This window comes from Chelonia mydas, chromosome 1 (genome assembly GCF_015237465.2).
Source record: "Chelonia mydas isolate rCheMyd1 chromosome 1, rCheMyd1.pri.v2, whole genome shotgun sequence".
Lineage (NCBI taxonomy): Eukaryota > Metazoa > Chordata > Testudines > Cheloniidae > Chelonia > Chelonia mydas.
The window spans coordinates 21,274,667-21,288,204 of NC_057849.1; the positions used below are offsets into that span (position 1 = coordinate 21,274,667).

Genomic DNA, 13,538 nt, shown 5'->3' on the forward strand with positions numbered 1-13,538 from the left:
CAAATAAACAAACAATAAACAAGAGACTGTACAGGCTAGACTCTCAGCTAGCGTAAACTGGCATAGCTCCCTTGACTGCCCTGGAGCTCTGCTGATTCACAGCAGCTGACAATGTGGCCCACAGTATATGGGGCTTTTACTTCCAGGAGCTACTTGATCAGGTTCACTCAGCCTGAGGAAGAAATAAAGAACATGTCCCTTGGTAGCCTTATCCTATAGATATTGCCTTTTCTTTTCAGGCCCTTTCATTAGCAGCTGCCTACAGTCATCCAGGGTCCAGTGGGATCCAGCAGTTCATTCTCAAACTACTCAGATCTGAGGGAGAGACTCTCCCGGGTCATAGCTTCCCTGGAGTCCATCCTCCTGTTCCACTTTCTAGTTCTTTATTAGGGACACAAGGACTTGGGCGTATAAGGACCACAACATTCCTCCTCCTATCTTCTGCTGCACTTAAGGGATTATTGTGAATCAGGCCCTGTAGTGATAAGTGCAACTAAGAAATATAGAGGTCTCAACCTCACTTTCCTTCCATAAGCTTTTACCATATTTTGTTACACTCATTTTATCAGTTTATTGCTTATTCTGTTTTAACTTCTTTCTTAATAGAACTATGACATATTTCACGTTTCCCTAATCCTTAGCATTTCTTCCCGGTTACTGTTTCAGATATTAATCCACCTGTTTACTTTCCACTTTAACACATCTGCTGTTCTCCTCCCTTTGCCCTGTGTTTGTCTTTTCCTTTACAGCCTGTTTCTAAAGCATGCCCTTTGGTCAAAACTGCATTTGCTATTTCCAGCACAGGTTATTAAAATAATGTTTGCTTCATATAAATCGCTCTGATAGTTTGGATTACCTTACTGGAATATTAGCACCATAATGCCTTAATAGCATGAGCAATGGACTATGACTCAAGACTCTCGGGCTTTATTCCCAACTCTTCATTTTAGTATTTATTTTTGTATTGTTATAATGCCTAAAAGCCCCAGTAATGGACCAGGACCCCATCATGCTAGGCACTGTACAAACACAGAACAAAAAGATGGTCCCTGCCCCAAACAGCTTACAAGCTAAATAACTCCGGTATTTGTATTGCAGTAGCACCTAAAGGTGCTACACAAACTCACAGGAAATGACGGCCTGAAGAGCTTGATCTAAACTGAGGCAGGATGCAACAAATGAGTGTGAAAAATGAGAAGTGGGGAGAGAGTATTAGAATAATGAAGATCAGATAAGACTGGTACATAGGCTGGCTATTGCACGACGTGCAGTTCCCTGATGATTCCAAGCATCTCACTGTATGTATGCGTGTTTGCCCTTTTTATGTTAAAAGTAAAAACAGCTATTGCCAGCTAATACCCAACCAAACCATGTTTGATTGGCTGATTTCTTGTAGCAACAGTAGGGACTGAAGAGAGATTTGAAGGAGGGGAGGATATATTTGAAGGTAATATGGACCCTGGGAATACCTAGGATTCCAGAGTTCATTCTGTAACCTATAGCATATTACTACGTATAGTCACTGCACACATACTTTCTAAACTAACAGTTTATTACACAGTAGCAAAATTTTCTATAAATTGGTTTTACGGAGAACATCCCTACTCATTGACTAACCAGATTAACACTTAAATTCAGAAAAAAAACCCACTTTCACATGGTTTGATTTACAAGAGACTTTGTTAGAAAGACCCTGTGCTGAAAGCATCGTGTTCATCCTTTAGACACCATAAAAAACACATACTTAATCTCCTTGAGACAAACATTGCCCTTTGTTACAAGTGGATTTAAGGTTAGTAACTTTTAGGCCAAGTACTAGACATGTTCTGTTATTTCACACTTGCAACAGAGACTTCTAAAAATCTCTTTGACCCAATGATTAAGGCCTACATAAGGGACTTGTGATTTTGGGTGTCTCAATATTTGACTGCCCAATTTGTGACACCTTGAAGAGGCCTTGATTTTCAGAGGATGGATGCTCAAGCACTTTCTGAGGATCAGGCTCCTTTAAGATGTCTCAAGTTGCACACCCAAAAACTAAGGCATCCAGAAATCATCAGTTACTTTTGAAAATTTAAGCCTAAATCTCTTTTTTTCTCCAAAACCACTGTTTTGTTTGCTTATAGTAACTAAGTTATGCGTGGATACAGTTTTGAAGAGTACTTATAAAGAGGACTTTGGCCTGAATACGTTTTCCCTGATTAAATATCTATCATAAGTTCCAGGCAACATTAAACACAATTTGTATTCAACTTTTTGATTATGTTCATTTTCAACATTTTGAGTTTGGCAAACTCTCCTGTCATAACATAGCCATCTGAGGGAATACAACACTTCAGATACTGAGTCAGAACTTGGCTTGGAGGGGTAATTAGTCTTTGTTACCTCTCAAATCACAAGCAGAGCAGAAATAAATGTATGGCATCAACCCTAACTCCTACAACTTACGGTGAAGTCTTGGTCACTTTTCAGCTCTGAAGTAAAAAAACGCTAGGTTAGGCTATAGCATATGATACATAACATGTGAAACACTGAAAGCATCATTCCTAGGGATACAAACACTGCCTGTATACCCCCTCAGCTCTTGACTACCAACATTATATTGAGGTAGCATACATCTCCCACAGTGTTGCAGAGGTGGAAGCCAGGTTAAAGACAAGTGCAAGCCTTAGAAGGGGGAGCTTTACAGCGAGGTGGAGACGACAAAACAACTTTAGTGATGCTCATGCAATCCAGTAAAGGAAGTGAGGTAGAAACACATGCAGTACCTTGTGATCTCAGAGTCAGGGAGCAGGCCTATGTGGTAGTGGGGATAGGGAGCTGTAAGAAGGAAGCTTTTGTCACACTCGACAGGGGAATAGTGCCTAGGAGAAGGTGCTTTATCACACAGTTTGTTCACAGTGCTGTAAACAGGTTCAGGAGGCCTGGTGGTACAGAGACAAGAGTAAAACATTAGATGTGTAGTAATGTGCAAGAACATACAGATTATGCAACGATCAGAATGTAAAAGCATGCAACAGAAACCTATCAAATTTTCAGGAGAACTTTTGGTCAGTACAATGTGCTGTTAAGTCAGAAATTAGAACTTGATTAAACAGTGTCATTGCATACAAGACTGTTGTATAGAAGGATGAAGATAATATACTTGTACCACAAAATTGTCTCATTTTCTGTGGCTCTGACTGAAAGGGCCATGTCCTACCTTCTGAAGCTCACTGATGTATTTTCCCAATGGATCTGTTCTTTATACATATCAAACAACACCACACCCACACAACTTTCTGTCCCCCATCAGTAAAGTGTTGCATCCATACCCACTATGGTAGAAGAAAGTATGTGAGCCCAAGTCTATTATTCAGCAAAATATACTTATCTTCTTTTCCTTAAATTTACAGATGAATCACAATTTTTGCCTGAAAACACCACACCCATGGACTTCAGAAGGTGAGAGCTTCTTGAACTATGGTCAAGATGTGTCAACACAGGTCATCTTTGACACATACAGACACACACATCATAATGTGCTGTTAAGCAATGTATACAGTTATTGTGATGAGCTATGTGTACTGTATTCAGACTCAATAACAGTGTGGCTTGAACTGTCAAAACCACTAAATTAATGACAACATCCTTTGAAGCTAGTATGTCATCAAGAGCCTGATCCTGCAACTACGAAGTCTCAGAACAGTGATGAATTTTACTATGTACATGCTATAACCATGTAGGCACAGAGTATGAAAGTTGCCCAGAGGGCCAGCTGTCCTAGTGGAAGCATTCACACTTGGGGGAACGCAACACTTCCGCTGCTCCTATGGGACATCTGCCAGCCAAGGTTCCACTGGAGCTTGCCAGCAAAGGACTCTCAGAAAATGCACTGATTCAGTGCATCCACACGTGCCTTGGCTCTTCTCCCTGCTCCACTTTGAGGGCTCCACTAGTCAGCTATTGGCCTGCTGACAGAATGGTGATTGCAGGAGGCTTGTATACTAAACCCAGACTTTGAGAATAAAACAAACTGCTCAGTGCTTTTATCCCAGGTTCTGCCAGCAGACCCACTGTATGAAACATTAATATCTGACCTATACAGAGTAAAGTATGGGAGCCCTAAAATTGAATAGTGAAACTTTTTAAAGAAACCTCTTGAAGTCATCAACAAACCCTGCAGACTCAAAAACTTGCTAATGAAGTTTCCAGTTCTTCTTGTAACACCATGAAGCACTTACAGCATGATTTTTTTGCCATTATTTTGCATAGGTACCAGAATCTCAGGATAGCAGTGTATGCTCTGTTATAAAATCCCATTTGCAGAGCTCTCTACATCATAGTTATATCACTCGCAAAATCTTGGCCATTTACACAGAACAGAATTCCACTTTCCCCTTGGTTTTCAGGGGATTGCTATTTTCTTATTACAAATATTTGGCTTACTCAATATGAAAAGTTACTTTCTAAACAAATACGCATTTGAGTTGAGTACTCTTATGCCAAGTTTAGCCCAATGAAAAATTTACAATGGTAATTTAAAATGGAAGGAGATAAAATACTTAAACAGCAAATTTGGCAGTTATGAAAATTATCAAACATTTAGTCTATCCCAGTGTTTCTCAAACTTTTGTACTGGTGACTCCTTTCACACAGCAAACCTATGAGTGCGACCCCCCTTATAAATTAAAAACACTTTTTTTGTATTTAACACTATTATAAACGCTGGAGACCACGCAGGGTTTGGGGGTGGAGGCTGACAGCTTGCGACCCCCCATGTAATAACCTTGTGACGATCCCCAGTTCGAGAATCCCTGTTCCATCCCTTTGGAAATGTTCTTAAGGAAACAAAGGGTTTTTATGCTCTATATGTTTCACAAAAAGTTTTCTGGATGGGTATTTTAATTCACCTACTACATTAATTACTGTACTGTCTGAAATAGTAATAATCCAGAGATAGCACATCTGATATTTTGGTGTCATTTTAGATCATCATACAGCCTTCCATTCCTTCAAAATTGATTTTTTTTGCAGGGCAATGTATTCTGAAAAAGCACAAATATCCAATTCATACAGTGTGTAATATTGATTATGAAGGGATTTTGCTTCTGGAAGAGAAAGGTGACAAGGAACCAGAGTTCCCTGTGACTTTAAACACCAACACAGTCATGATCAAGTTGGTGACTGAATAAAACAACTGAGAACTTGTAAATTCTCATCTTCACTTCAAGTAATAGATGAAGTAGGAGTGCTATTGTTTCGGGACACCTGACTGGAATATATATGTATAGCATTAATGATTTTTATTTCCAGAAATAACTTTATGCCTGACCTTCCAGCCGGAGATAAGTTTAAATGTAACATGCAAAAGAAACAAACATACACAAGTCTTGTGAATATATTGTAATAATCTAATTACACTGAAATCATAAAAGTAGGTGACCATCGCTTCTTTCTTTGGGTCAAACATCATGCCATGCAGACAAGGAGGAGAGGTGTGGTGAATGCTATGTTAAGTAGCAAACCATTACAGTAAAGCACAGTGAAGATAAACATTCAGTGCAAGTCCATCTACCTAAACACATAAATTACACTCATCACCAGATATGTGAACAAACACAGTCACTCCCACACAGCCCTATAGAAATGAGTCCCATCTTGTAAGCCAAGCAATTTAAAATGTTAGTATTCTTCACTCTGACAAAGTCTCCTAAGTCCCACTGGAGTGGCAGCATAGCAGAAAACTGGAATTTGCTTTAATGAACATTTTCAAATAAATGTAACACTATTAAAAATGCTCAGTTCACAGCACTGGAATATTAAGTCCTTTATTTACAGGTTTAACACAAACAATGACACTGAGTAGGCCCACAATATTCCACTAATAATCCTGACTTGGAGACAAGTTTTACGGGCAGAAGGGGAGTCCTGTTTCCTTGCCCCTTCAATTCTTGTCCACTCTACTGAGCATAAATCAGGACATCAGTTAATTCATTGTGATGTCCTCTATTAACTGACCTGAGACTATCATAACCACCATCGAATGGTAGAGCCTTGTAGTTACTAGGAACCTAGGTTGAACTGGTTATCTAGATCCCATGGTATCATTCAGACTTGTCATTTCTGAACATTAATAACATTACAATTGCATAACTGGGCCCTAGCTGCATGATATTTACTTTGAAAGGACTAGTGCAAGAACTTAGAAGAAAAGTCATACTAATGGGTCAGGGTTCTGAATGTGCCAGTCTAGACTTATATTTACACCAACATATCCCAAGTAAATAAAAATTAAGAGTTAAAAACAGAACATTATACTTAGCGGTCTATAATGCAAACTAGATACATTAAAATATGTCACTGTGCAGATAAACAAGCATATGAGGACATCGAAATGCAGGGGTACTCAACAGGTGGATCACAGGCCAAATCTGGACCACCAGGTGCTTTTGAACAGTCCCCAAAATCTTTGTATTTATTTTTATCATTACTGTTATTATTTTTTTATTATTTTCTCTGGAGTCTGGACCTTGATTATAACTTGACCAAGAAATTTGGATCTTGACAAAAAATAACTGATTACCCCTGTCCTGATGTCATCTTCTTCTAGACCAGTAGCTCTCAAACTTTTTATATTATGAACCATTTCCTGTGACAGACATCCTCTTATCTCCTGATCCAACATCTTTCCTGTGACACTTATAATATATGGCTACATGAAGAAAAAAGTAATATTAGGAGAATTAAGGAGACTACTTACACCTACACTGAATGGTTCTTCTAACACAGGTAAGCATTTGTTAGCTTCCCTATCCCCTAGTACTATTTCACAAGGGTTAGTCAGCCACTGTTAATTTAACGCTGTAGACCCCTCTTCTCCAATCCTATGACAGGGAGACAGACTGTCATCTGTTGTAGGATGCAAGTAAGGGAACATACAATAAGATGGCTTTTTAGAACTGGTTTGCAATGTGCCACTCTGTAAAATAAAGTCAAGGAAGTTTAACTGTTCTTCTGGAATAAAAAAAAATAGAGAGGCAGATTGAAAACAAAGACTTATGAAGCATTTTCATAAAATGAGTTTAAGCATGTGCCGTGATTTATTCAAAAGCATTAGCAAAACATACAAGATGGATGTACACTTGATCATGATTAACACAAATACAACACAATTTTTATACTACTGAATAAATAAACTACATGAGGAAAGCAAAAACCAAACATTATGAGATGCATTTTCATCAAAGATTTACAACCTATCCGGAAAAATGATCCCTCACTCTCACAGATCTTAGGAGACAGACCAGTCCTCGCTTACATACAGCCCCCCAACCTGAAGCAAATACTCTCCAGCAACCACACACCACACAACAAAAACACTAACCCAGAAACCTATCCTTGTAACAAAGCCTGATGCCAACTCTGTCCACATATTTATTAAAGTGACACCATCATGGGACCTAATCACATTAGCCACGCCATCAGTGGCTCGTTCACCTGCACATCTACCAATGTGATATATGCCATCATGTGCCAGCAATGCCCCTCTGCCATGTACATTGGCCAAACTGGACAATCTCTATGCAAAAGAATAAATGGACACAAATCTGACATCAGGAATCATAACATTCAAAAACCAGTAGGACAACACTTCAACCTCTCTGGCTACTCAGTAAAAGATTTAAGGGTGGCAATTCTGCAACAGAAAAGCTTCAAAAACAGACTCCAACGAGAAACTGCTGAGCTTGAATTAATATGCAAACTAGATATCATTAACTTGGGTTTGAACAGAGACTGGGAGTGGCTGGGTCTTACACATGTGGAATCTATTTCCACATGTTAAGTATCCTCACACCTTCTTGTCAACTGTCTAAATGGGCCATCTTGATTATCACTACAAAAGTTTTTTTTCTCCTGCTGATAATAGCTCATCTTAATTAATTAGCCTCTTACAGTTTGTATGGCAACTTCCACCTTCTCTGTATGTATAGTGGCAAAATACCTTGTTCGCCTCAGTAGGCTCAGTCCTTTTTAGCTTTGGAGACTCAGGTTTGGGGCAAGGCGAATCCCTATAGGTGGCACAGGGTCCTGCTACTCCTCTCCTCAGTCAGTCCCTTGTGCTTGTTTTCCTTCCCTTCTGGGGAGCCAGTGCAGCCTCCCTACTGGGAAGGTCTGGTGTCTTGCTGCAAACAGCCTACTGGCAACTTCCTTGCTCCTCTCACTCCCTCACTCTCCCCCTCCTACCACCCAGGGGAGGGTTTAAAAAGGTCCCAAGTAGTTGGAGTCAGCTGCACCTAATTGGTTCCCTAGCAACCCCTTTTCCAGCTGAACCTTACTGCCGGGTGGTTCTCTCTCCTCAGTGGATAGGGAGGGGCCTTTTAATCCCCTGGGACTAATTACTACCCCCCTTTTGTAGCTGTTTGTCCTGGGTTTACCACATATCCCCCCCCGCTCAACACTACGGGGCTGGGCTACTTGGGTCAGCAAACAGTGCACTCTCGACAGGCCATCTGCATTGCCATGTTGGATTCCAGACCTATGTTGTACTCTGAAGTGGAAGGGTTGAAGCGACAGGAACCATCTCGTCACTCTGGCATTTTTGTCTTTATTTTGGTGCATCCACTGCAGAGGGGCATGGTCCGTGACAAGGGTAAACCTCTGTCCCAGTAGATAGTAGCGGAGGCTTTCTACGGCCCATTTTACCACCAGGCATTCTTTTTCGACAACGGCGTATTTCCGTTCCTTAGGCAGGAGCTTCCTACTGAGGAAGAGAACGGGGTGTTCGTCATCCCTGACCATTTGTGAAAGTACCGCCCCCAACCCTACATCATAGGCGTTGGTTTGTAGGATAAACTCCTTCCCCGAGTCTGGGGCCACGAGTATGGGGTCAGTGCAGAGGGCCGTCTGTAGATCTGAAAAAGCGTCTTCAGCCGCAGTCATCCATCTTACTGTGTCTGGGCCCCGAGCTTTCGTTAGGTCCGTTAATGGGCATGGCCTGGTGGCAAAGTGGGGAATGAACGGTCTATAGTACCCCACTAGTCCCAGGAATGCCCTGACCTGTTTTTTTAAGAGTGGTCGGGGGCCACTTCTGTGTAGCTTCTAACTTGTTGAGTTGGGGCCTTCCCACGCCCCTCCCCACTATATACCCGAGGTATTTGGCTTCAGCTAGCCCGAGCGAACAGTTGGAGGGGTTTGCCGTCAGCCCCGCCTTCCTCAGGGTATCCAGCACTGCCTCCACCTTCTCCAAGTGTGTCTCCCAGTTGGGGCTATATATAACGTCGTCGAGATAGACTGCTGCATACTTGCCATGCGGTCGCAACAGTTTTTCCATGAGCCTTTGGAAAGTAGCGGGCGCCCCATGCAATCCAAATGAGAGGACGGTGTACTGATATAGTCCCTCTGGAGTTGCAAAGGCCGTCTTCTCTTTGTCGGCCTTGGCCAGGGGGATCTGCCAATAGCCTTTGGGCAGGTCAAGGGTAGACATAAACCGTGCTTTTCCCAATCTGTCAATTAGCTCATCTATCTGGGGTATAGGGTACACATCAAACTGGGACACCTCATTCAGCTTTCGGAAGTCATTGCAGAACCTCACGCTGTCATCCGGCTTGGGCACTAAAACCACTGGACTTGACCATTGGCTCTGAGATTCTTCAATGACTCCTAAAGGCCAGCATTTTCCTGACCTCTGTCCTGATCTCCTCTCTTTTGGCCTCCGGGATCCGGTATGGCTTGACGTTCACCTTCACTCCAGGCTCTGTGAGGATGTGATGGTGAACCTCAATAGTCCTGCCTGGCTTTTCTGAGAACACGTCCTGGCTGCATTTAATCAGGCTGATCGCTTCAGATCGTTGCTCTGGAGTCAACTCCAGGGATATTCCCACTTGGTCGGGCTGGTTGCTTTTAGGGGATGATGCCCCTAGCGCAACCACATGCGCTTCTCTATCCTGCCATGGTTTCAGCAGGTTTATATGGTAGATCTGCTCCAGCTTCCAGCGACCCAGCTGTCGGACCTTATAGTCGACTTCTCCTATGGCTTCTATTATCTCATATGGCCCCTGCCACCTGGTCAGGAGCTTGCTCTCTGCCGTGGGTATGAGCACCATTACCCGGCCTCCCACCTGGAACTTCCACATCGTTGCTTGGCGATTGTAGTATGTCCGTTGGGCCCCTTGGGCCTTCTCCAGGTGTTTGCGCACAAGAGGGGCAGCTTGGGCTATCCTGTCTTTCATTTGCAATACATGTTCAACGATGTTTCTCCCTGTGTTCGGCTGTTCTTCCCAGCCCTCTTTGGCCATGTCCAATATGCCCCTGGGGTGGCGACCATATAACAGCTCGAATGGGGAGAATCCAGTGGAAGCTTGGGGAACCTCCCGTACAGCAAACAGCAAGTAAGGCAGCAGGGCGCCCCAGTCTTTCCCGTCGCAACTAACCACTTTCCGTAGCATGTTCTTCAATGTTCTATTGAAGCATTCAACAAGACCATCAGTCTGGGGATGATAAGGCTGATGTCCTGAGGGTCCGTATATGGAGCATTATACATAGGTCCTTCATTAACTTAGACACAAAAAGGGAGTCCCTTTGTCCGTCAGGATCTCTTTAGGTATCCCTACTCTGGAAAAAATCTGGACTAATTCTTTGGCTATGGTCTTGGACATGGTGTTCCGTAGGGGTAAGGCCTCGGGATATTGGGTAGCATAATCTAGTATTACCAGAATGTACTGATGACCCCAGGCTGACTTCTCCAGTGGCCCTACTAGATCCATAGCTATTCGCTCGAATGGGATTTCAATAATTGGTAGAGGTATCAAAGGGGCCCTTAGGTGTGATCTGGGCCCATGTAACTGACATTCTGGACAGGAGGTACAATATCGCTGGACAGCCGCATAAATGCCAGCCAAAAAAACCTCTGCAGAATCCGATCAAGGGTCTTATCTACCCCTAGATGGCCCCCAAACAGATGGCTGTGAGCCACATCCATCACACTCCTCTGATGCTTCTGTGGGACCAAGAGTTGTTCTACGACTTGCTCTTGGGACCTGGACTACTCTGCATAGCAGATCACCCTTAATCACATAATATGGCCCTGGGCCCTTGACTCACCCCTCCACGGGGACCCCATTTACCTCAACTACTTCTTTACGAATATTGCTGTGTATTGGCTCATTGGCCTGATCCTGACCAAAATTCCCGAGTGAGGTCCCCATTTGTCCAAACTCAGGGGAATCTACCTCTGTCTCCCCCTCGGGGAAAACCCCCGGGGAATAAGGTCCAGCTATTGGGTCGTTGATCTCCTGCCCCGCCCCGCTGTCCGTTGAGCCACCTCTTTCCCCTACAAGCGTAGATTTCTGGTACTGGGTCAAGATCCTTGTTCCCCTCCTTTTATCCGCCCTCCGTTCCCTCCGAGTCTTCCGGGGCTTTCCTGGTGGGGAGAACAAATCCTGGCCAAATTCATGGAAGGCCGGGGGGGGGGGGGGGGTTATCTATCTGGGCCACCCCCGGGGTCCCGGGTTCACTATTTTCTTCCACCTTCTCCCCAGGAAGCAGGCTATCAAACCCCGGGAAGTCTCATCCGATAAGGACTGGGTAGGGGAGTTTTGGAACTACTCCCACCGTCACCTTAGCGGGGTTTCCGAGAACTTCTATTTTTACAGGGATGGTCGGGTAATAACTGACATCCCCATGCACACAGGATATTCCTGAGCATTTGGCCCAGGATAGTTGGTCCTGCCCGACCACCTTTCCCGAGACCAGCGTGATTGCACTTCCCGAGTCTACTAACGCGGTGGTCTCTATACCATTCATCTTAACGGGTCCAGTGTATCTATGAGGGACCATCGCAACCCCTACTAGACTTATTAGATCACATGGTCCCCCTTTATCTCCTAGTTCACATTGCATGGGCTCTTCTAGATTTGGGCATTGGGCAGTAATATGCCCCAATTTGCCACATGCATAACATCGGTACCCTGCTCGGGGCAGCCCCCGATTTTTCAGGCTACTGGGCTTTATCCCCTGAGCCTTTCTCCCCCCATCCTCAAGCCTCCCCAGGACCTCTGGCTGCTCTTCAGCCTCCTTCCTCCCCACCATAGTCTGGCCCGGTGCTAGGGCAAACCGGGGCCTTGGCGCAGAGACCTGTCTCCAATTCTGGCGCCTTCCTTCCCCGATGGATCCGTGAAAGTTCTTGGGCTGCTAGGTGTCTCTCTATGAGGGCAACTAGTTCATCACAGGAGAAGGGATCGTTCTGGCGGACCCACCCCCGTATGTCCGGCAGCAACCTCCTCATGTACCTGTCCAACACGAGGATTTCCACCATCTTCTCCGGCCCATGGGTCTCAGGTAGGAGCCACTTCCGGGCAAGGTGGATTAAATCAAATAGCTGGGACCTCGGCGGTTTGCTGTCCCAGTATTTCCACTCATGGAAGCGCTGGGCCCATATGGCTAACATCACACCTGACCTTGCCAGGAATTCCGCCTTCAGCTGGGGGTAATCCATAGCTGTCTCTGTGGTTATGTCGAAATAGGCCTTCTGGGGCTCCCCACACAGAAATGGAGCCAGGATACCTGCCCACTGGTCTTGGGGCCAGGCCTCCCGCAGTGCCATCCTCTCAAAGGCGAGGAGATATGCCTCTATATCATCGTCCATAGTCATCTTCTGTAAATAGTTGCTTGCCCACAGCAGCCAGATCCCCTGGGGCCCGTGCATCAGCATGGTCAGGGCTTTTAACTGGTTCACTACTTCATTCAGGGTGGCTCGATCTTGGGCCGCCTGGTTCATCATTGGTTCGTCTCCTGTTGGACGTGTACTGACTCTTGCTGGGCAAGTATCTGCACCCTGGTAGCCTCTTGTTGGGCAGCAGTGGCCTGTACCAATGCCTTCACTACATCCTCCATTTTTTTGTGTGTGTGATTCACCCTGCCCTGAGATGGCTTGCCACAGAGCCTTACTCACTCACCACATCCCACTTCTCACACCACGTGTGGCAAAATACCTTGTTCGCCTCAGTAGGCTCAGTCCTTTTTAGCTTTGGAGACTCAGGTTTGGGGCAAGGCGAATCCTTATAGGCGGCACAGGGTCCTGCTACTCCTCTCCTCAGTCAGTCCCTTGTGCTTGTTTTCCTTCCCTTCTGGGGAGCCAGTGCAGCCTCCCTACTGGGAAGGTCTGGTGTCTTGCTGCAAACAGCCTACTGGCAACTTCCCTGCTCCTCTCACTCCCTCACTCTCCCCCTCCTACCACCCAGGGGAGGGTTTAAGAAGGTCCCAAGTAGTTGGAGTCAGCTGCACCTAACTGGTTCCCTAGCAACCCCTTTTCCAGCTGAACCTTATTGCCCCGCGGTTCTCTCTCCTCAGTGGATAAGGAGGGGCCTTTTAATTCCCTGAGACTAATTACTACCCTCCTTTTGTAGCTGTTTGTCCTGGGTTTACCACAGCATATATATCTTCTTACTATATGTTTCATTCTATGCTTCCAATGAAGTGGGCATTAGCCCACGAAAGCTTATGGTCTAATAAATTTGTTAGTCTCTAAGGTGCCACAAGTACTCCTGTTCTTTTTGCAG

At 44.6% G+C, this 13,538-nt stretch overlaps 1 protein-coding gene across 11 annotated transcripts in view; it reads right to left on the minus strand.

Moving 5' to 3' along the window:
* The window catches only part of DLG2 (discs large MAGUK scaffold protein 2), a 1,449,547-nt gene that overhangs the window by 339,200 nt on the left and 1,096,809 nt on the right, over positions 1 to 13,538 (minus strand). For 8 of the 11 annotated variants that reach the window (XM_043528333.1, XM_043528345.1, XM_037889053.2 and 5 more), the window contains one exon: positions 2,769 to 2,924. The exons of the other annotated variants lie outside the window; for them this stretch is intronic. In XM_043528333.1, coding sequence (XP_043384268.1) covers positions 2,769 to 2,924 — 156 coding nt within the window. The remainder of the gene's footprint in view (positions 1 to 2,768; positions 2,925 to 13,538) is intronic. 11 annotated transcript variants of the gene reach the window in all.